The sequence below is a fragment of the Corvus brachyrhynchos genome, unplaced genomic scaffold (genome assembly GCF_000691975.1).
Source record: "Corvus brachyrhynchos isolate BGI_N302 unplaced genomic scaffold, ASM69197v1 scaffold142, whole genome shotgun sequence".
Taxonomy (NCBI): Eukaryota; Metazoa; Chordata; class Aves; order Passeriformes; family Corvidae; genus Corvus; species Corvus brachyrhynchos.
This window is the reverse complement of record NW_008237226.1, coordinates 7,716,934-7,741,786: the sequence shown is the minus strand read 5'-3', so window position 1 is coordinate 7,741,786 and position 24,853 is coordinate 7,716,934. Positions and strand designations below refer to the sequence as shown.

Genomic DNA, 24,853 nt, shown 5'->3' with positions numbered 1-24,853 from the left:
GCTATGATTTTTCACTCATTTTGTAACTGATTTTTCACTGGATTTTCACTAATTTTATAACTGATCCAAAGTGTCATCAGGTTTTTCTGCTATGTTATCTGTTTCACTCAGAAATGTGTTTTACTCTTAGTTCCTGTGGGTCTGTTACTTCTTTTCCAAGTAAAATATTATGTAATTGCAGTTTTTATAGGATATGATTTGGTGAATTAGCTTGCACTAGGAGAGAAAACAAGACCAACATTTAAAGAAAGATATTTCCTGTCTGGTATCCAACTTTTACTTGAACTTTTGTTGTCTTCTGACACTATGAAATCCTGAGGTGGGAAATGGAGATAATTGAACTTCTTCAACTGCGCAAACAACCCTTAAATCTGACAAGAGGGATAAACTGCACCCACGCTGATGTTATTAAAACATCATGAGATATGTTATGTGATATATTCAAATGACACAAGAAACTCAAATTGTGAGACTTTTGAAAGATATAAGTAAATATTGCAATGTAAATTTATGAAACCATGAAGAGGTTGGTGTTGCAAGTCTTGTTGTTTTGAGTGGACAGAATGAGAAGACAGACCTCCTCTGCTGTACCCAAAAATTCATAAGCTATTTGTTTTGCAAAATGTTATGTGCTTATCATCACAATTCAGTTGATTTATTCAGAAAAGGAAAGGTAAACAGGAGCAGAAGAATAAATACTTCAAGGGCTCTTTTTCCTGCTTGATGCATCTCATGTTCAAAATATTTGAGAAGAGTTAACTAACAGACTGTTTCACAGACACCAAGGAGATAAGGACAGATGTGACACAAGGAACACCCTAAATTAGTATAGCCATCAGAGGATTCCTGTGCTAATTTTTGAAATTTTGGGTGCAGTTAGAAAGCCCCAAGTACAAACAAGTTTTTCAAAAAGACAGGAGTGACAGTAAAAGAAAAGTAACGACAAAATATAGTTAACTAAATCTGGTTTTACTGCTAGGTGAGAATGCTGGGAAGCAGGGGGCAGAAGTCCTTCTGCAGAGGGTCTTTAGCTTTCTGTAGCTTAAGATGTGCTTCAAAAAAAGCCCCAAACAAACAGCTGAAGGTAGACCTAAGTTTCATCTGCAGAGAGACAAGGTGCTTTGTTTTTTCCTTCCTTTCTTTTTTCATCTGTGATATATATGCCAAGGATTTTGACTTTTATTTTCAAAATATTTTGTTTCAAATTTGAGTTAAATGTATTGGTAAGAGTTTACACTATTCAGCAGCCATTTGAAATATTCTGCCACTGGTATTTTTCAGCCATTCCAGTTCTGCAGAGTGTGGGCAAGAGCTAGTAGCTTCCAGTTGTCAGCAGATGTGCTGACATCAGCTAAAAGTGGTAACTGAGCTGTTGTTTACCTGTTTCCCTTAATGGAAGACACATAAATTGCCCTTTCTCTGCTTCCTGCTTTTCATCAATACTACATAGGTAATTTTATTGGAGAAATATTAAAACATGTACTTAGTTTGTTAGTCAAGTGTGAAAGGTTTTCTTCAATTAGAAAAGCAGCAGTTGTTTTTCATAGCTTTATCGCTATCATCACTTGTGTACTGTAGAGTTCTGTGGATAATGACATGAGTCTGCCAACAATCTGTTTCCATGCATTTGTGAAAAAAATTGAGATTCTCTTCATTTTACCTTTAAACTGTACCTTGGAATTTTCTTGACAAAAAATTAAAAGCAAGCCACTGTCATGCTTATGAACTACGCTATTTACTCTTCGGTATTTAGTTTTTCTCCATCATATATCAATTATGAATCATGACCCACATAAGCTGAGCGGTGGTTGTATTTGTGTGCGCCTACTGAAGGCAAGCAGAGCCGCATGGCAGACAGATGCAGCATTTTTATATAGGTCGTATTACCCTTCTTAATTCATGTCCGTTTACTGTTAAGACCTTAGGCACAGTCAAGCAGTCAGGATAGTTTGTCTGCTGCCTTATTAGTGTGAGATTATTTCCCCCTTTAGCATTAATTAAATGAGATGCATTGATTTGTGCAGACTCTACAAAGCCCTCTGTGGCTACAAGGCTTATGTGGAGGATTAGAGAGAAATATCTGCGTATCAGTGAATACTTTTGCAACAGCTGCTAAGAGTATCAATGTGAATCGAGGAATTTTGTATTTAATTGCTTATATGTGCAATAAAATAAAATTTTGCATGATATAACAGTCTGTATAGTCCAAGATCTGTTACAGCTTGCTTTATCCACTTTTATCAGGATTTTAAAAATCTGTTTATTTCACTCTCAGTATTCTAACCTGAAGCAATGCAAATTTATCAAGAAAAAAAATGGTGCTAAAATTTAATTAAAGCTTTCTGTTGAATGTTTATTCAAAAGTAAATATATTTCCCATAGGAAGTTCTAATCTAGTGTGGTACTAAGCCTAGGTTCTCAAATTGTTATTAAGATACTTTGCTGCTTCATAGCTTATATATTTTCTCGTATTTTTTAAAATATATGTGTATTTATGTTGTGTGTTCTCTAGGAATATGCTACCTATTGATCTGCTCCAGAAAGCCTACCTTAGGCCTCTGAATTCTGATGCCACCACATCTGCCTTGTCAACAGGATATCAGTCTTAAAGCAGTCCTCCATCAATTCAAAGACCTGTAGTTAGTTCACCAGAGAAAGAATTACTGATGCAGGAGATAGTTAAGCATGAACAATTGCTCTCAGATTTTGAGGCTGTGAAGGGTAATCCTGAAAAAAAAAAAAATCTTATGGTGTTCAATCTATTCATGGCTCAGCAGAAATATGAATAGTCTCTAGAAATATATATATTCTGTTACAAATGAAATGCAAATACTTGTATATTTCTTTGTCCTGGAAGATGAGATCCATGAACTTTATATTTCCTGGGGAAAAAAAATCTATGAGAAGAACATAAACCATTTTGACATTGCAGGTTTTTTTCTTTGAAACATAGCATGGCATTTAATCATGAAAGCAGGAGCATAACTTTGTCAGTCCTAGGGACAAAAGTTCATGTAAACATTTTGTAAGATGTTTATGTTTGCACCCTTCAGCTGGAGTAGTCAGTCTGTTCCTACACATTGCACATGCAGTTTGTGGGGAAAAGTCTTATATCCACCTGCTTATCCTGTTTTGTCATTAGAGAAAGCGTGAAGTCCATTAAAATCCTCCCTTATAAATTATCCATCACATCTGTTAATGAGTTTGCTCTAGGAGTCCAGATTTTATAGCCAATTAGCAATGGGACAGTAAACTTTTCCCTTTTACTAATGAGTTCAGTTCATACTCCTAGTGGTTCAAAGCCATTTGTTAAATTGTGGTTCAATAATCTTTAATGATAGAATAGCCGTGTTCTCACTCATAACAGACAACTGCCCATTTCACAGTCTTATAGGAGCTGAAATAATTGAGAAACTACTGCCCTGGGACCAGACATAGGCCCCTAGATATAGGCAACTCTTTCCAACACCTCTCTGGACCATGGAGGGCCTGTACCCTGTACCACAGTACACCAAGGTCTCATCTCTCCAACATCCCTCAGATGTTACAAGAAGGAAGAGACACAGGAAGCATTCAGTGAAAGACTTCAGTCAGGATGAGAAACAGCAGGCAAAAAGTGAACTGCTAATGTCCAGAGAACATATTTCCAGCCTTTACAGTGTTAGTCTTCTCTTTCACTGTCCCTCCCTCACCTTCTCAGGTCTTCTTCATAGACATTTCACTGCTCCCATTCTTTCCTTCTCTCTACATCTGTTGTGTTTTATCTTGGTGATTTCTTGCTTGTTCCTTAAACCTCAGAGCTCTGGTATGACTTTTGGTGCAATTATATCAACCAACCAGTCTGTGTGATATAATTGGATGATATTCCACCATACAGATGCTTACCCACACACTAGAGGCTTGTTTCTGTAATAAGGTTCTATACTAACACACACACAAGGTTTGTCCAACACAGGTGGTACCTTTTCAAGGATGATTTCATCAAACTGAAAACAATGCTGAAAATTAAAACATGGCTCATTCATATCCTTTTCATGTCAGAAACTATGTATCTCCATCACCAGTCCCATTTGCATGTAGTATTTCTGGTTTCTGCATTTCAGTATTTTTTTAACATATTTTTTCTGTACAACACCATGCTGTCTTCTCACTTGCTAAAATTTTTGCAGTGTGAACAAGGTTGACAAATACAAACATCTGAAATTTAAAAAAAAACAACCAAAAAAAATTTAAAAAAAGAAAGTATAAACTTTTCAAAGTTCCTGAACATCTGCTTTCTTGGATTTGAGGGAGGATTGCTATGAAGTTATGGAGATAATCACCCTAAAAGATATGCTGACTTCATACACAAAGAAAGGCATCTGAGGTGATGACAAGTTCAGAGAAGCTTTTCCTGAAAAGTATCATTTGATAGGTAGTAAGTGGAGTGGAACAAGTAATTTGCAACAAGTAATTTATTTTTTTAATTCACTCTTCTTTCTTGACAAAAGTGATATCTGTAAGCAATTTGAAGTCTGCTTCTGCCTCAGTTCTAAGGGAATCCAGTAGCATAGCTAAATGCGAAATAGTCTGTTGGGCAAAATATTGAGGCCACTGAGAAGAAATGTGCCAAGGGATGAATATGCCAAAAACTTTTTGATGTCAGATAAAACAAGGTCATTTTCATTCTGCATACTAATTACATATGGAATTCAAATCAGAGGGCACAGTGTTTGTATTTCTTCCCTTTGTCCTCTATTTTGAATTGCGAGAACATTCTTCGTTACATTTCACTGTCTGGACAGAGGATACCAGAGTAAGCTCTTGAGAGCACTTTGTTCTGTTTGTGCTTCACCAAGCTATTACTCTTGGCAGGATGTTTATTTCTTGTCTCGTCTTTCTTTATTTTCTATCCCTATGCAGTATCTCCTTACAATTCTCTTGACTTTATGTTCTGAGCCATTTATTTCCTCTTCTCTCTCCATGTCTTTTCTTACCCTTTCCTCTATTCCTCCTTAGTCTCTCTTTTGTTTTGCATCTCCTGTTGTTTCAAATTCTGACTCTTTGCCACGAAAAATAACTTCATAAAATCATAGAATGTCCTGAGTTAGAAGGGACCCACAAGGATCACCGAAGTCGAACTCCTGGCCCTGCACAGGACACCCCAAGAGTCACACCATGTGACTGAGAGCATTGTCCAAACACTTCTTGAACTCTGTCAGACTTGGTGCTGTGGCCACTTCCCTGTCCTTCACTTACTTATTTTCTTTTCCTTCTGTTTGGAGAAGCTCTGACATTCCTTTGTGGACACCTTAACAGTGTTCTCAGTATACCAGTGGTTAGGAGTCTTTAATGCTTGTCTTGCATCTTACAAAATAATAAGTGTTTTTCTCTCTGCTCTCCAAAAATGTTCCATGCTTCCAGGATCACCAAGCCTTCCTACCTTGTTAGAGCCCCTTTTTGATGCTTTCATTGATTGACTCCATTCTTGTTCTCTTCTAAACATGTCTTTCCCATTCTCCTTGTTCAACTATTTTACTTTCATATGTGGAGTTTAAGTCTTGAAGCTTTTCTGAGAAAATAGGAAAGAGGGAGAGGAGACCATCATAGGCCGGATATCATGGAGATGGCGTAGGAAAGAGCTGTATGCTGAGCAGAAGCTATTTCATTAAGATTGCAGGATTAAGGACCCAGAATAAGATTGCAGTTCAGTATCTTTTGATTATACAGTGTGTGGGTAGTGTCATCTGGACCACTGCATCCTCTACAAAATGCATTAACATACCAGCAAGGTTGCAGTTTTCCATTCTATAACTCTTACTGAGACTCTATATCTGTAATATGGTAATATTCTGGCCTTTTTGCATTCTATGGTAAGGCAGATTTGGTGGCTGACTTCAATGTAAATATTTTGTAGATAGTATAAAGGTTGCTCTAGTGATATGGTTTCATTTGATATTTTATGGAATCACTTGGAATACAGCTCAGTGTAATTAAAATGTTACCTGGAAATTGCATATATTGTAATGTATTTGATACAACTTCTATCTGCAAGATTCTAAACATGTTGTTAAACTTTTTGCCCTTGTCTGGATGAACTGAAGGGGAAAAGAAAAAACAGTTTCTAATTTGTCAATTATTTTAGTTTAGTGTGTTCCATGCAGGCTCCTTTTGGTAGGCTATGAAGTATTATCAAAGTCCCAAAATACCATGGTATCCTGGAGAAAATCTTGACAAAGATTGGGAAGATCACTTTCATAGTTATTAAGACAAACTCAGAGGTCTATGGAATTCCTGATAACAAAGTCTTCCTGAAGCAGCCTGTACCAATTAAAGTTACCTACTTAAGGATGTACAGTATATTTAAAACAACTTGAATTTGGGTTTTTCAGACCTTTATTACCAGAGACAGAAATTTAACAAATGGTAAATGCATAACTGTGCTATAGTAGAAAGGTTTCTCCAGAAAAAAAAATTATTTAGAAGTTATGTTGAAGGTAAAAGCAGCACTTCAGGATCACAAGAAATTTCATAGAGCAATAAAATCTTCACTTAGTTCTATCAGACATTAAATGTCAGTAAACATTTATTGTTTGAAGGGAGTTATTTTTCTTAACTTGCTTTGGGTATTTTTTTCCATTTTCCCTCAGTAGCTTCCTGATTGCATGAGTCCATGGTTTTGTATAGCACCTGAGAGGGCCAGTTGAAAGTTCATTTTTGGTGAAGATACAGACTTTGGTATTTATGCAATCAAAGTTCAGTGTAGGATGGAGCTCTGATATAGGGTGCATCAGATTTCTAGGACTCACAGATGTCAGGTAAAGTGAGATGTAGTCAATTTTGCATCTACTGCTGCAGGGCAATCTATGTCACCACCTCTGATATGCAGGGATGCGATCTTCAAAAATGTATTTTGTCTAACACAGTGTCCCTTTTATATAATATCACTGAACTGGTTGATCAAATGGCAACAGATATTTAATAAATATGCTTGTAATTCAAGCTAATAACATTCCATATATAAAATAAGCATTTTAAGGAAGATACATTTGGTGAGCAGTAGTTTCAAGGCACTCAAGTCCAGAATGTGCTCTGTACTTCTAAACAGAGTAAAACCATACATGATAAAACCATCGCCTGAATATGACCATAAAATACTCTGAATGCTACTGTAGGTCTTTAAAAAACTTTCTTTTCTTTATATCTAAAACAAATTAACTAGATAAGCCATTAAAACAAATTAACTATATCTAAAACAACAAATTAACTAGGAATAGGTATACAGAATTAAAACCTAAGTGGTCTGATTATTTACAAACCTTGAGATTGGTTGCTATTGGTTGCTTTTAGAAGAGACAGAACAACTTTACTCAGAAGCATAGGTTAAAACCAGTTCAGCTCTGATGAAAAGACTCCTTTTGAATTTAAAAATGTAAATATATCTGACAAACAATTGAAACATTTGAAGCCTAGCAAACTGTGCCAATCTTTTGAGAATTATCTTAGCCAAGTACATGCCAATTTTCCAACTGTTTTCATTAAATATTTTAATTAAATATTTTAATACAATTTTAAATGCACCAAGGTTTTTAATCTGTAATGTGAATATTTGCTAATGGTACTTTGCAGATCTGATAGAGGAAAGGGGATAAGAGAGTTCAGGATATAGTTGTAGTAAAAATGCAATAAAGGCCAGCTTTTTATTTGATGTATTATAGCTTCTCCCTTAAATATTGGAATAAATTATACATATTGTATAGCTATGGCATATGTTGCTTTTGAGAGAGACATTTTCACTTATTCAGTGAATTGAGGCCTCATGTTACTCCCTGCAGACCATGTCATACCCCCTTCCAACCTCTCTGGACCGATGACTTATCCAAACCAAACATCTGCTTTTCCATTCAGTGTAATTATTCAGTGTGCTACTGGGGGCAGATGGTTGTTAATCGGCAGATCATTAACGTGGCAGGCTACTCTCTCTTTCTAGCCTTAGAAAGGTCACAAGGTGTTAAGTTCCCTTGCTCCAGGCTAGCAAGATGCATTTCTTCTCAGTTGGATTTTTGATGTATAACTACAATTGAATTACTTGATACAGTTGTGGAGTATCTTTAATTAAACATTTTTTTCCTTAAAAAAATTACATATCATTTATACAGAGTAAGAACAATGCCGCCAAGAGATGGTTAGTGTCAATTACACCATAGCTGTCAGAAAGTTTGAATGCTGAAATCTGGAGAGTGTGAATCCTAATCAGATGGGATGATGAGCAGTGAGGATGCTCAGCTGCTGTTCTAAAACAGTCTCCAGCTATATGTGTCAATTTTCTGCAGAATTTAATTTAGCCCTAATGATGAAGAAATCTCTCTATTCACACAGTCCTGTCAAGTCAAACTTTGGAGAATCTAAATGAAGTAGATGAGGGCTTCGGGGAGAAATGGCAAACTGACATGCTGAAGAGATTTCACTTCCTTTTCCGTTCATACAGGGTATATTGAGGAAGCCTGTATTATTCCATGTCCCTCAGACTGCAAGCTCAGTGAGTGGTCCAACTGGTCTCGCTGTAGTAAATCCTGTGGGAGTGGGGTAAAGGTTCGGTCTAAATGGCTCCGTGAAAAACCCTACAATGGTGGAAGACCATGTCCAAAGCTAGATCACGTCAATCAGGTAATTTGATTTATATTAACATTATTGATATAGCTTTTTCCATATCTCAGATAACCCTTTTATCTGTATTTTTTGTTGATGTAGAAAAATGGTATAGCATAAGGGGCAGATAAAGATAGAAGGAGTATGTGTTGGTTTAGAGTTCCACAGCAAAGGATCTACCTTCATTACTTCCTCATCTGCAAGACTTTTGCTTATTTTCTGAACTGCGGATTGGAGACAATAAAACATGTTTACATGCAGATTTTGAAGAGTGTGTTTCTGAAGATCTCTTACCTGAAGAGATTCTCCAAGAAAGATGGAGAGAAACTTTGTACAGGGCTGTGTAGTGACAGGACAAGGGGGAAGGACTTCAAATGGAGAGTAGATTTGGATTAGATATTAGGAAGAAATTCTTCACTCAGAGGTTGGTAAGGCACTGGAACGGGTTGTGCATAGAAGTTGTGAATACCCCATCCCTGGAAATGTTCAAGGCCAGGTTGGATGGGGCTCTGAGCAAACTGGTCCAGTGGAAGGTCCCTGCCCATGGTAGGGGGCTTAGAATTAGATGATCTTTTAGTTCCCTTCTAACCTAATTCTGTGATTCTGTGACAGGGGGTAAAATGTCTCATTTTGGTTGCTCAAACTGGCAAGATTTTTTGTGTCACTTCCTGATATCTTAGATCAGAAAACAAAACTCTCAAACAGTCACACAGTATCATCCCAGTGTCCCTTAGTGAGTTCTCATCAAGCTGGAGCTTGACCTTCTTGGGCATGCTTGCCCTGGCAGTGCATTTCCAGTCACAAATGCACTTCTGAAGTCAATCTCCCAGTTGTCCCACAAACTGTACTTGATGTTGCAGTAAGGAGAAGTCTGACCACACAGTCCGGATCCTCTTCAAGTGAAACTAAGCCATAAAATGTGATCCAAGAGCACCCTGGGAGTGCTTGGATGCTTGGACCACCAACAGGCATTTAGTCTTTGGGACCAAGTTTAGCACTAGCCAAAGTTAAACCCCTGAAGCTTCTTTCCTTGGAGAGTTTTAGAAAGGAAAAACATTCCTTGTCAATTAACTTATGCTCTTCAAAGTTGATTTATATTCATATTACTGTTGAATTTAATGTAGTCTGCAGAGGCATATTAAACAACCACATGGTCTTTTCTGTAAATATTCAAAGATTTTTTAAAAATGTGCTCTCAATTTACATTTGAATAAAAATGCATGTACTTAATATTATCCTATTGACATTTTGCTAGAACAAAATGAAATGGCTTGTTGATCTAATTTTCTACTTTAGGGGATGTAATTATTTCTAATTTAGAAAATCATAAGTGTTAAACTGCAGCTAATAAACTAAGTTTGTGATCTACTTTAACGAAATACAAACTAGAATGCGGGTTGCTGGATTTGGGTCAGCATGTAAATATGCTTTAAATTAGGAGGAACGTGTTTCAATAGAAGCAAATTATAGTCTATACAAAAGTCTTTTTCCTTCTTTAATATTCATGTAGTACATAATAGGCTTGTATTCTTCTGCATCAAAGGTGATTTTGCTGGAGGTCTGTTCGTCACGTTTATGCAACACTATTGCCCTCTGCCGGTACTTAGACTCATTTGATTTGTGGTTACATGATACTTGCCAAATAATAGTAGACGATTCAAAGTATAATTATTGTATAAATAAAATGGAAATATAGTATTTTCATGAGAAGGACATTCCACAGATAATACAAGGATGTTGAAGAATATAGAGTCTGTATTTTTCATTTTTGAATATATTCCCTGTCATTTCAGAAACATGCAAAGAAATACACAGTCATTCCAATTCTGAATAAGTTACTTAAACTAAATATGATCCACCATTCAGCTGAAAAAGTACTGACTTTTCAGAGTATTCATTTCAATCATTAAATATGTGTTTTAGTTACATATTTATTACTTATATATATAACATGTTTATTTGCACACAAGTGGCCCATAGTGGTAAGATTGCATCTTTGGTGCCCACAACTATGTGGACTATGATTTACAAAGGGACTATGCTGTAAGATGCCATCTAGGAATTATGACCCTGGGGAAAGACTACAACATGTCTAGCCCAGGGAACAGGAGATGGGAGGGGAATGCTGGCAGTCTGCTAGTACATACATAAAGGGCTGTTGCAAAGAAAGAGGAAATAATCCATTTTCATGGACATCATGGATAGGATAAAAAGCAGTGAGCTTACACTGCTGCCAGCAGATTTGGGTTAAGCCTTGGGAAAAATTTCTAAAAGTAAGGCTAGGGAAACACTGAAATAAAATGCTTAAGACCTTTTTAAGAAGCCGTTCAATGTCTCTCAGGGCTGACATGTGTGCCTGTAATTTGAGGAAGGACTGACTGCAGTGAAAGCTGGATGTGTCACTCAGTGTCTTTCCTCCTGGGCTGGGCATGCCAGGGTGGCTCCCAAACCACATTCCAACTGAATAAAGCTTGCTCAGTACTGACTTCATTAGGCTAAAAGACATCATAATTGCAGTAATACTAGAGCCAGGTTTGATATAAAATCATGTCAATGGCCATCAGATGATTTCAATTTAAGAGACTAATCTGAGACTGTTAGAGAAATTAAGGACATCAGTCTTTTCATTGATTCCAGGCATTATTTTTCCCCTTACCAGGAGCAGGATAGGTATGCAACTCTTATACCATCCAAATTCTGTGGCCTGCAGTCATAGCTACAAAAGTGCCAGTAGGATCAGGAGAACACCTCTAACATGTGCAATGCAGTATAGAGTTCTCCTCCAGCTTTCTGTCAAGATATCCAAATTTTATGTTACCGCAAAAGCTGTTGAGTGTGTGGGGTTTATGTATTTCTTCTTATGCTAACCAGGGTCAGACATATAGACATTTCCCTGAATTAAGGCTTCCCTATTCTCATTTTGGAAATTCTGGAGATAAATTCTAAAGAGCAAATTTTCAGCCGAGTCCAGTACCTTCCTTAATATTCATTTTCACCACCCACTTTTATGTCTTTTATTGTTTATGTAGTTCACAGAAGGCCCAAGTATGCTGACTATGCTGGTGGTCTTGTGCATGGGCTGATGAGCTGCATAGTGATAGGATATCAGACCCTACACATTTAGCATTCAAGGGATTATATTTTCTGGGATTGGTGGTATTTTGTTGTAGGTTAATTATCAAAACATCAGCCCTCTTTTTATACGCAAGCAGTGTTGCTGAAAAGAAATCAAGGACTTGTTTAAGGCAAGTCTTAGATTGTCCAGCAGTTTTAGTTGTGCTGACTTGATACCTAGAATGATATGTCAAATTAGCTGGTATAATTTCAAGGCAATTTTTGCATAATTAAGAATTCCATGAAGGACTTAGGAACTTTGGAAGGATGAGAACTGCCAGTTCCATTTATTCCTTTGAATTTATTCCACTTAATGCTGTCAGAAGAATTTCAATTAATAGAGAAGACCAGTGTCCTCCAAAAACACTGAGGATTTTCTCATATCTAAGGGAAACTGGATTCCCTACTGTGTGAAGGTGTGATGCTCATTACAGGCAAAAAAAGAAAACAGTTCTACTATCTAACATGGAAAGAGGCTAGGTAATACACAGTTTCTTCCCACCAGTTGTGATTTATCAAAGTTGTTTTCTTCCAAGGGCAAATTTTCACAAATTACCTTGTGACAGCAAAGGAGATCCAAGAGAAAAAAATTGATGCCTTTTGCTTTGCAGAGGAACAGAATATTGTCTATAATAAAAGCTAAATTGATGCCATTTAAATACCTATGCTTCCCTCTCATAATTCTAACTTTTTCTCTTTGTTTTTTTTTTCTTTGGGTTCATGAAAATACTTTCTTCAGGCACAGGTAAGAGTTTCTAAAATGGAGATATAAGCTTGACATGTTCTTCCTGATTGTGTCTATGTTGTCTGTCTCTTTTTTTGTAATGTCTGTTTGAGTCAATACATGGAACACTGTAGAAATTGCTATATGAGATGCCATTTAAAAATTTTTATTCAAATCTAAACATAATACTAATGCTGATACCCAAATTTATTAGAGGGATTTTAAGCATACACAATTAATAAATAAAGTGAATCAATATATACTGGTATAATTTCTCTTGAGGTCGCCTCTCCTTAGAAATACAAAAACTACACAACTAATAACTGGGATAATAGTATAATAATAGTGGGATGGAATCATGGAGAAGAGATGTGAGGGATAGAGGTAAAGTGCTAGAAGAGTTTTAACAACATTTTTTAAAAAGTTATACTCATGAGCTAGCCTAGTTACAGGCTTTATGTTTGTTGTGTTGATGTTTTTAGTGGAAATGGCACAGCATGGGCTTAGTGGCAGAGAAAACCAGAGAATCCATCATTTGATAGCTTCTGTCTTTTTGCTATTTCAATAGTTTTCTATCAAGTATTTAATCTGTTTTATTACTATGGTGTCTAAATCAGCAAGTTCTTATTTGTTATTGTTACCAAAAAGAGCATTAACTCCTTTTTTGTATGATCACTTTTGCATGTTTATCTTACTTGTGTGCACCAAAACTGACACTAAATGTGTATTCCAGGTGTATGAGGTGGTTCCCTGCCACAGTGACTGCAGCCAGTACATATGGGTTACTGAGCCCTGGAGTGTCTGCAAGGTGACCAATGTGGACTTAAAAGAGAATTGTGGAGAAGGTGTTCAAACAAGGAAAGTCAGGTAAAACAATATTTCTCCTCCTTCACTTTAAAGAACCTTCACTTTCAGTTTTGTCTGTACTTAATTTGGCATAATTCTATGTTATGCCTGATGTTGAGTTCAGACCTGGACCCTGGCTGATAGAATAGATTCAGAGAGTGCAATACAACTCTGTCTACTGGGTATAGACATAGACCTTGATTCCTAATTTAATCCATTGGTAATTAAAAGGCATCTGTTTAAATTAAGGATTAATACTAAGAATATAAAATTTTTGAAATTTCAGTAGTTCTGGATTTAAAGTTATCAGCTGAAGTATGCACAAAATAAATCTAAACTATAGATGATTTGCTTTATTCTGGCTTAGAGGTAAGCTAATGTCAAGCAAATCACCTGCCCAGGGGCTCTCAGCAAATCACTGGTAGGGGCTGTCTAAATTACGTGCATGCCTTTATGTGGCTGTTGTCTGTAAAAACAAGGATTATTTTTGGCTTTACAGCTTTTCTTGGATATTCATAGATCAGTACTTATTTCATTTATGTGCTGATAATATGTTAAAATGCCTCAGATTACTGTAAAACACATACCATACAAAATCCAAGGCAAATGCAGTTTATGTGCAGTTCTTTTTTCCAGGTGCATGCTAAACACTGTGGATGGTCCTTCTGACACAGTAGAAGACTATCTGTGTGATCCTGAAGAGATGCCACTTGGTGCTAGAAAATGCACGTTGCCGTGTCCAGAGGACTGTGTTATGTCTGAGTGGGGATCATGGTCTCAGTGTTCTTTGGTAAGAAGTATACTGAAGTGTCACATTTATAGTTTTGGGAGGATACTTTAAAAGTGTATGTATTATGTGTTTTGCAAAGATGGTGAACTGATTACACGTGTAAATATCTAAATGTAGTGTCATCTTTAAGGCTGTTTTCTGTTGGCTGAAATTAAAGTGTGACAGTATTTTCCATTAAGCTATATTGCTCCAGAACACAGACTAAAATGTTCCCAATGGTCACCCTTCCCAGTGTGGGGGGCCTTCTGTGTGGTGGAATAGCTTTGGCAGTGGCTTTTGAATCTGACTATGAGCCTAGCTCTGAGCCTCTCCTTAGTGATACCGTCACTGAACTAAAAATGTCACTATCCTGGTACAAGGAAAGTTTGTAGATCAAGACTGAGCATAGAAAGGTAATTTTGGGTCTCCCCTTCCTTCCTGACAGCAATTTTAAAAAGAAATGTCAAAAAAACTTAAAACAAAAAATAAAATTGTCTCAGTATTGAGGCTTTGGTGCACTACATTATAGCATTTGGAAAGTGAGCATCCTCTTTATGAGTGAAATAGTTCCAAAGCACTAGCACTGAAATATGCACTTGTTGGGAAAATAGAGAGGTGTTACCAGGTTAAAGATATTTCCCTTTGGGTGGTACCAAGGTGAAAGAGCAGACTAAATTGTCTCTGAAATAACAAGGAAAGGGTTTCTCTTATACAGTAGCATGAACCTGTTATTTTAAATTTGTGTTTTGAAGGGATTACTTGAAAGGTTGTTGTAATGTTGCATAAAAAGGTAACAGGGTGCCAAAATGTCTAAGCTTTTTCCAATCTTACTTTCAAGCCATGCAATGGAAGTTGTGTCCGTGAAAGGTCAGCTGAATCCCTAAGACAACCAGATGATGGAAAGCCTTGTCCTGCTGCCTCCGAGACAGAAGCCTGCACTTTGAACAAGAACTGCTACCACTATGACTACAACGTGACAGGTATTTGTGTTATTATGCTCTAGTGACAGCCTGGTATTACATCTTACAGCTCACTTCCATTGACCTTACAGTATGGATTTTTCTGCTTTCTGTTCTTACCCAGAGGCAGCTGTGGAACTGGTACTGAAAACTGACTCAGGCCATTTGATCCAGATAATATATTACATAGAGAATTTGCAGGTGAAATGGGCATGCTGTAACTCCAGGAAAAGTATTTCTCATATCATTTTGTGATTTACTCAAAATCCATACAGACAAAACCAAATAGGAACTTTTCAGGAAGGTACTGTGGCATTGACTATTTGCAGTAAAGGTCACTGTTTCACAAAAAGGTGTAGCAGCTGGGCTCTGTGAGCCTTTGCATGTGTAAAATTTGCTTGTAAGGGTTACCATCAGAGTTAGGTGGGAGACTGGATCATTATGAATTTTATCTGAAAGTCTGCAAGGCTAATGAATTCCTCCTTTGCAGACTGGAGCACGTGTCAGCTCAGCGAGAAGGCTGTCTGTGGCAGTGGTATCAAAACACGGATGCTCGACTGTGTTCGCAGTGATGGCAAATCGGTTGACCTGAAATACTGTGAAGAGGTGAGTGGGTACCTGTGAGTAAGCTTCCTTCTAATGGTGCTAATTAATAATGAGCCAACTGAGCTGTATGGCATCTTTACCAGATGTTTTGCAACACTATTCATGGATTGTTAAGTACCTCTGAAATGAACTGAGCCATCAACTGATTTTTATACTATTTCTTTTGGTTACCTTTAAGTGCCTCTGTGAACATATGCTAATTTTTATGTCCTGAAGGAAATTACTTAGAAACAATAATTAATAAAGTAGAATAAAGGGAATAAATCTCAGTCAGAATACTAATCATAATTCTAATTTGATGCAACTTTTGCATGGAGTCTTGGACACCTGCCAGTATCAATCATTTACTCAATGTGTTGGAAAATATTTCTCAAGTATCATTCTGCAGCTGGGCTGAATGTTAACTTCTTTTATCCAGCTGTGTGATGCAAAAGATACCCAAGCTAGTGTGAAAAAATGTGCAACATGAATGTAATATTAAGTAGGAGCATATAGGGAGAACTAGCTAGCAGACAGGAGCCCTTAAGTTTTGAAAGAGCCGTTTTGCAAATATTCAAACTAACCTCCAATTTGACAGCACTGGTTTCCTGAAATTTTGTGTGTCAGTCTTAAAGCTTTCAATAGCATGGACATTGTAGTATGAACAAAAACATGAAGACAACACCAGTACTACATTAAGGGCAATTCTACATGCATTTCTGATGGAAAGTAACTGCACTTGTTTCTACTGCCATTCCCCCACCACCATGACATTAGAAATAAAATTACTTGCAATGGGGGACAAAGGTGGAAAGGCCTCCACAGCAGTTTTGGCACCAACAGCTTTTCTGCAGGACCCTTCTCGCAACTAGCTGCTCTTCAGGATGTGCCCGTAGAAAAGAGCCTCATCAGAAGTGGAGGGAGTCAGGAAACTCATCCTTTACTTTGGACTATAGTTTTGTAATCGTATATCTGAGCTACTTAAACTTCTCCAGTCTCCTCCAACATCCTGGATTGTTGAATCAATAAGTTCTTATCAAAGGCAGAGAATTTCAGATGAGACTTACTTCTGTCCCATGTCCTACATAGTTCTTGGGTTTATAATCAAATCTAATAATTTCATAGAATCATAAAATGGTTTGGGTTGGAAGGGATCTTAAAGATCATCACCTTAAATATCAAACCCCCTTCTGTGGGCAGGGTCACCCTTCAGTATAGCAGGATGCTGAAAGCCCCCTCCAACCTGACTTTGAACACTTCCAGGGATAGGGCATCCACAAAAACTATGTCTCAAGAAAAAACTCAGGATATGACTACCTACCATCAAGTTTCTGTGAAGTTAATAAAGCAATGTATTAATACATTTTGTTAATGTTTTAATGTGTCAAGAAAAAGAAAAAAAAAGGCCTGCCATTTCTGTCATTTTTAAGAGGCTTCAATATTTATTAATTAATACCAAGACATGATATAAAATATCCATCCATATAAATATTTCAACAGAAAAAAATTATTTATTTGATTTTACAGAAAAATAGATTTCTTCTACTATAAACCCAAGAAATCATTCCTGTTAAGCAAAGATTTAAAACAACATTTAGAACTGCTTACATTTTACACTGGAATCTCATTTCAGAAAACCTCTGGAGCTTTCCTGCATTTAAGAAATGAAAGTTTATTACTCTGAAAATAATTAGGGCAAGAATATAATATCTCAAAAGCTACTTGCTGTAAATGACTGGCTAACAGACATCTCTGCAGTGGGGTCCTGGATTTATCAACAGCCACCACGCTACATTCCTATTTGCCCTTTTGATTTGCTAGAACATATAGAGATACATCTTCTTATAGAAAGCTCTGATCCACTCCCTAGTCACACTGTTAAGACTATTTGTTGAATTATGGATGTGTAAGCAGAAGTCCAATGAGGTCAAAGGCTGATCCAATAACTGAGGAGTAAAACCTGTTAACCTGATTAACAGGAAAGCCAAGCTGTTCAGATCTTAACAGACCCTTCTGTTAAGACTCTAAAGATGTGAAAGCCAGCTCTGTGACCTTCCAGGTCATGAGAGAGTATTCAAGAAATTATCAAAATATGAATACACACTATACACTTCTTACTAATGATCCTCCAGGGAGGGGGTTTCTGCTGTGTTTTTGCATTATAAGGGCAGTGCAGAAAGATTAAGTGAAATTCAAAATAAGGTACATGTGGTTGGAAAAGTTAATGAATAGGAGTAATATGAAATAATTTTGTAATGACCTAGCTAATGAATTTTCACTAGGCTATCATAAAACCTTGTACTAGATGTATGAATAAAGACTTGCTTAATTTATGTGTAGGTACATTTACTGGCTTGTGTTTCTTATTATTACATGCAAAGAAGAGAGATCATAATAGAAAAACCTACATTAATCGCTAAGAAATTGAGACACATAATTGCAAATTCTGAGTTTCTGTATAATATGTGGTTCAAGAAAATAATAAATCCATATATTAAAAAAACATTTATGCTGAATTTTGTCTATCACCATCTCCAGGTATGAGCATCAACATAGTTAAATACTAGCATTCCATCTGAGCACCTGTGTTCTGATTTCTGTATGTGTCCATATGATTTTGTGTTTATTTGAGTCAATCAGCTAAAGAAGGTAGCCAGTCATCCTGATTACTGCCAAGATAAATCAATTTATAGAGCTTATTTCTGAGTCCTGGTTATGTTAATGTAGTTCTCTTCAAACTCTCAAGGCACAGTAATACTGGATTACTTGTTTTCTACTTATCACAGGAACTTGACTTCTCTTTCTTTCATTAAATATTTGAAAATCAAACCACCTAAAGCAAGTTGATCCTGGTCATATTCCTATTTACAGACTTATTTTCATTCATTTGCCTTTAATTAAAGATGACAAAAGCCTAGAAACCAGCAGTCGTGTCTGCATTAAAAAGTGGACTTTGCTGGTTTATTGGTGAATAGTCTGCTTGTCAGATTACATGATTAACCTCCAGCAGCAGGGTTTAATCTTTGGTGCCAAACATTCCTATAAACAAATACAGATACTTCTTGTAGATCACAGGATTTAAAGAGCATGCTGGTCTGGTAGCCTGCTGCCCCTGGCATGTGTGCCCAGCACGCACAGGGGTAGCTTTCAGTACTTGCCATTGTTGAGTCAGAAACCGCAGCTCATCCAGAACAAAGGCTTTAGGGTAAGGGAGCTACTGAACACCTTTTCAAATATTTTCTAAGCTCTTCAAGTTGAATTGTGGTTCATCAGTTCAAGGAAGGAGAGGGATGAGAAAGGAATACGTGAATACTATCAAATTGCAGCCTGTCAGTTGTTCCCCAGATCTATTTTAGCAGCACTTCAGTGTCTGAGATATGCAAATAGGAGATAACTGTGGGTAATGGCCTTCAGCTTTCTCCTCTTCATTGTTAATATCTTTTTTGGGCTTTTCCCTCTCAAGCTGCTGAAGTCCAGCTGAGAAATCCAGTCTTGTAAGAGGGCGGTCATATTTCTCTAACTTGCAGGAATCAATTCAGCAGGCTTTAAATCCTTTGCTCAGAAGGTTTGACCCAAATATGGACTTCAAAGAGGGTTCTCTAGCTTCCTAATCATCCAAATTCCAGATTATCCAAAGGTTTCAGGTGTTGTCTGTGTGTGATAGCTGTATAATCAAGGCTATGATGAACCACTGAGAAAAGCCAAGAACTCACTCTTTGATGTATAAAAGAGAACAGAGGTCTAAATCTTCATTTGTCTCAATAAATGGTACTGAAAATGCAAATTTAAAACTTGGTGAGTCTATCAGAAGGAGACATTTTCAGTACTTATGGTAGTTTATGGAGGACATGTTAACGTTGTGCCTAATTATTGCTCTATGCTTGTGTTTAGTAGGAAATAGTGGGTTTATCTCCTTTTTAAAGTCTTAACTGCTGGCTTTATACCATTACCCTTTCCAGTCATTAAAATTAATAGGTTTTGAAATGTCTAGTTTGCTTTTTAAAAAACAAAACAAAACATTTTTTCTAGTTAAAGGTACTCACAACTGCCTAGGATTCTGAAAGGCCTCAATGATGATCAAGGTCTGCTGGTGAGGTCCAGTGAGGAGGACAGTCCTTTGTGCTGGAAAGCTGTAGATCTGTTCATATTGGCAGGATTGGTTTTCCATCACATTTTATATCATACACCCTACCCTTTTTATATCATACACTGACCTACCCTTTTAACTCAGCTGTGCAGGATGCAGGTGTTATTATTGTTATACTAATATTTTTGCCATCAGTTGTATTTCATCTTGCATCATATATTTTCATGTGTTTTTGTGAGAGTATCTCTTTCCTTCCATAGATGGAGAAAATCTGGAGTGTGGTAGTTCATAAGAACATAGTAATGGCTGTCCAGGATCAGACCAAAGGATCATGTAGTCGTTGTGCCACGTGCCGAGCATGATTATAAAACTCCTGCTTCCCTGGGGCACAGGGTCAGGCTGAATCATACCTGGGGAAGAACTGAGTACAGAATTTATTTTCAGGAAAACTTGAGTCTGGTTTGTTGGAGAGGATGAAAGTTTGGTAAGAAAGTTTCACAGATATGTAGGCTTGGCAGAAAGATCTCTGAATGTAGAAACTGAGGATGAGATAGAAATGAAAGCAAGTTTTGATATAGAGTAAAAGATGTTTTGCTGAAACACTGATCACTGAATAACTGAGAAGGCAAAGGTTGGAGATGAGTTGGAAGGAGATTTTTAGGAGTAGGACAAAGGTATGTGACTACAAAGACATGTTTTTCACCAAGTAAATAAGTCTCAAGAAGAGCATAAGTAAATTGAAAACATGTCTTTACCAAAAAGAGCTATCGCAGGCAAAAAAGAAATGTTGATGTAGCAAGAGGAGAGGTCTGAGAATTCTCCATTGTAAGCTTAAATTGTAACTTACTTACTCTTGTGATTGGATAATAATGACTATAATATGGTGATGGTAGTAGCTAAGATAGGCTATAGGCAAATGTAAAGGTATTGTGTATGGTGTTTATTGGTTGTTATGTGTTAAGATACTCTGCAAAGAAAAGTATAAAATGCTTTGTAACTTGAAGTGTTTCGGGTAGGCCTACAGCTGGAGCTGGCAGCTGTAGGGCTGGCTCTGGATACCCACTCCCCGAAATGCTGTAACTTCACCTATGCAAGAAAGAGCTTTCAAGAGAGCCGCCTGAAGTCCAGACATCCTTCATGAACATTTCTCTTATACTGATTATTTTCTCTGTCCCTTTCTCTCATACTCCTCCAGCAACTGGAGCTTTTACTTTATGGATTTTAGAGGATTCTGGTTTTTGCAAATTTTTTCAGAAAAAAATGCAGATATCTTTTTTTCGGACAAGTCATTGTCAATGTCATGTCAATATCTTTGCATGGTCATTAATATATAGAATAGAATAGAATAGAATAGAATAGTCATGCACTTATACAGCACATTAGGAAGAAAGCAAGAGAGGCATAAGCAGATGCCTAAGGAAGAGTAGGAAGCACGGACATACAAGAGTTTCCATCTACTTCTTTCACAGCCTCCACCTGTTTTCAGCTCTTGGACTGCATTTGCCTGGTGGGGTTTCTGTGTGTTTAAACCTTCAGACTTCTTTTCCATCAACTTGCTCATTCTCTCTTGAGCTCCTGTAAACTTTTAGCATCTGCTACATCTTCTGACTATCCAATACATGTTCATCCTTCTCCTTTTGCTAGTTTTGAATGTGGCTTCTAGTACCACTTAAATTCACTTATTAACAGCTGTTCAGTATTTTTGCATCCTTCTTTCAAAATACTTCTTAAATTATTTTGGCCTTCACCTATTGTAAAAAGTAATACTGTAGAGTTGAAGCCCTCCATTTATAGGCTCTAGTTTAGAAAATGATTAATGAAAATAGTATTTATGCATGTATATAGAGATCAGTATATGCATTTATGAGAATTTGAAATGTCCTAATTACTTTACTTTTTTACCTGTACTTTTTTGTACACTGATGGTACAGGCCTGGAGTTGTGGGCTAACCATTTAACATTTTCTTTCAGCTTGGTTTGGAAAAGACATGGCAAATGAATATGTCCTGCGTGGTGGAATGTCCTGTGAACTGTCAGCTCTCTGACTGGTCCACCTGGTCTGAGTGCTCTCAAACTTGTGGCCTTACAGGTCAGTACATACCTTTGGCATATTTTAAAGACTGAGTTCTCTTTTTTTTTTCTTTAATAAAAGTGATGATACCTCTCTTTGCAGAACTAAAAAATGTAGCTAGATAGGGAGAGTTACAGATATGTAAATCAGCTTTATTTATGGAAATAATAAGATTGAGTGAGACTGTGCTCACTGAAAATAATGGGAATTTGGTCCAAATATTTTCTGATTCCAGGAAAAAAGTGAAATATGATGAATAATGTATTGAGACAGAAGTAAACATGGATTTGAACATTTATTTTTCATCTGGTGGGGAGAGGAAGAGTAGGGAGGGATTTTCTCCTAGGTTTCATTATTAGTGGTGAGTTTAGAAAACTAAAATTGTTCCAAAAACAAGTTGGAAGTGACTTGTCTTTTTAGACAAGTTATAGCCATATAATAAATCCAATGACCACAAATCTTAACTGGTTTTGTGAACTCACGCAAATAGCCATCTAGCTGAGGAAGAATTTTGTGTGTAAGTGTGCTCTTTGCTGTTGTTTGGAGTTTTTCCTCCAGTACTTTTCAAGAAAATCTTTTTTTCTCCTGTAACATATCAGTTGGAGCAGCTGTGAATTCAAGAATGATGAGGCTCCATTTGGCAAACATCTTTCTAGCTGTCTGCAGTGAGCACAGCTGTCTGGGAGATTGATATTGTTCTGCTTATGCATGGTAGCTTGTGTAGCTTGCTCTCAGCAAAAGATTAGTGTCATTATCATTAGAGTACTCAACTGAAAATGCATGAGATTGAAACGTGGGATTAAAATTAATTCTTTTGGCTGGCTAACATCAGGTGTTATATAGGTAAATCTGTGCAATGCCTTAGTTTATTATAAGCTTCACTATACAAATTTAAATAAATACATCTTTTTTCAGACTTGGCTCTTATATTTATCTATAAATATATGAAAATACCACAGCTGTGTTGATTTTGTGGAAACCTTTGTGAGGTGACAACTCTAGAGCAGCCATTTGACCATTCTTTCTGACACAGAAGGAAATTTTCAGTTACATCACATGAACTCTCTGTAATGAAGCACAATGGTCTAATGTCCACTGCAAGATGAAAGGAGAAAGAATTGCTAAAAGGATAAAAATGTCTTCCTCTTCCAGGCTATATCAGTATTTGAAATAGAACCTGTATCTCAGTGGGTAGCATATCACTCATTGTTGAGGAAGAGATAATTGTTAGATAAGCCTATTGTATTTTAATTTTTTTGGGGCCTGAGTGAAGAATCCTCCATTTCCTGCAAAATCTTCATATAATGTTTTCCAACAGACAGTGACAGAAAATTGCAAGTCCTTGTTTGCCAGAATCAGACAATTATGGGACACATGTTTCTGTGTTAACTTAGGGATGAACAGAACATGTTGGCCTCTTCTAGCAGCAAACTCCAGATAAAGAGCAGGAATCTCCACTGAAATGCCACAAACATGTTGTCACATTCATAAAGAATATTTTTCTTCAGGCTCTGAACTAGGAAATTACTGCTTTCATTTGCTGTTACAGGAACAATCCTAATCAGACATCCTCCTGCACTTCTTACACTACAAACAAATGACAGAATATAAAGTGTCTGACTTGGAAAATATGAACCCACAGACAATAATAATAACAGACAAGAGCCAACAGATCTGATTTACAATCCAGTTTGTCAAATCTGGAAAAAATTACTTTATTCAAATACAACACTTTTCAGCAAAATAGAAGCATCTTGAGGAATAAATCAGTCTAACTACTTTGTTGTTAGTTATACTGCTGGTTTTTGTTACAGGAAAAATGATCAGAAGAAGGACCATAAATCAGCCATTTCAGGGTGATGGAAGGCCTTGTCCTTCTCAGATGGAGCAATTCAAACCCTGTCCAGTAAAACCTTGTTATCGATGGCAATATGGTCAATGGTCTGCGTGCAAAGTAGAGGTAAAAGCCATATGGGACTTTGAAGTTATGGGACATGTGGATCCAGGCATATTTGTGATATGCCCGGATACCTCCTTCACAACACTGTAAACAATTTGCTTCCACCTCTCTTATACAAAAACTAAAGTGTGGGTTTTTTCTTAGGTTTTATATTTGTCAATGGATACAACAGTGTCCTACAGATGTTCAAAGTATAAATGTAAACTTTGGTACCTGAGCAGCACCTTTGCTAATAATTTAAATCCTTCTATTGTAAAAGAATATCAGCAGAAATATATTCACATTACTAGAAGATATCTTCACTTGATATACTACTGTGTTTTCAATTCAAAGGCATAATTAGCTCCATAATTTAAGAAACAAGCAACAGTGACCAGAAATTTTGGGTTGGGTTTTTTTTGTTTGTTTCAGAAGAAACGAACCCTGTCTTCTCTCTTTTGTCTTCTTTTTCTCCTTATTGGAATGAATAAGTAGTTAAGCAAAAATAATAGGAGATAGAGTGACATGTAACTCAGATCTAGTCTTTTGGCACTTTCTTCTGTCCAGTATCAATCAATGTATGTTCTCCTTCCGTAGGATGCTCAATGTGGAGAGGGAACACGAGTGAGGAACATTTCCTGTGTGGTTTATGATGGATCCACTGAAGATGTTGGCAAAGTAGTAGATGAGGAATTCTGTGGAGAAATAGAGCCTATTATAGATGGTGATAAGAAGATAATACTTGAGGAAACCTGTACTCTCCCTTGTCCAGGTAACAAAGCTGTTCAAATAAATGTTGCATTTCAAGATTGGTTGGGTGTCATTACAGGTATTAGTGCCAGCATTAGCCACAGGCAATTAAATCTTTTTTATCTGCTTTACTGATTGGATTCATCCATCAAATGACCAACAGAGTTACTCCCTAGGAGCGGCTTCATGACAATAAATCAATTAGAAAAAATACTAGATTTTAAATTTATAAAAGACATGGTCTCTGTCACAGATAGTACCTAAGATGTATTCATTTTTTCACAAAATCTATTGTAATAAAACCTGTGTTTAACTCTATGAGAAAAGGTGTTGGTTTACAGCTAAGTATTAGTGTTAAGTGCATAGATTACCTAACAACTT

General features: G+C 36.8%; 1 protein-coding gene across 6 annotated transcripts in view; it reads left to right on the top strand.

Moving 5' to 3' along the window:
- The window catches only part of THSD7A (thrombospondin type 1 domain containing 7A), a 202,261-nt gene that overhangs the window by 161,910 nt on the left and 15,498 nt on the right, over positions 1 to 24,853 (top strand). For all 6 annotated transcript variants that reach the window (XM_017729336.1, XM_017729338.1, XM_017729337.1 and 3 more), the window contains 9 exons: positions 8,468 to 8,646; positions 12,482 to 12,487; positions 13,200 to 13,333; positions 13,949 to 14,102; positions 14,920 to 15,061; positions 15,531 to 15,646; positions 21,684 to 21,801; positions 23,598 to 23,743; positions 24,320 to 24,494. In XM_017729336.1, the coding sequence (XP_017584825.1) occupies positions 8,468 to 8,646; positions 12,482 to 12,487; positions 13,200 to 13,333; positions 13,949 to 14,102; positions 14,920 to 15,061; positions 15,531 to 15,646; positions 21,684 to 21,801; positions 23,598 to 23,743; positions 24,320 to 24,494 (1,170 nt within the window). The remainder of the gene's footprint in view (positions 1 to 8,467; positions 8,647 to 12,481; positions 12,488 to 13,199; positions 13,334 to 13,948; positions 14,103 to 14,919; positions 15,062 to 15,530; positions 15,647 to 21,683; positions 21,802 to 23,597; positions 23,744 to 24,319; positions 24,495 to 24,853) is intronic.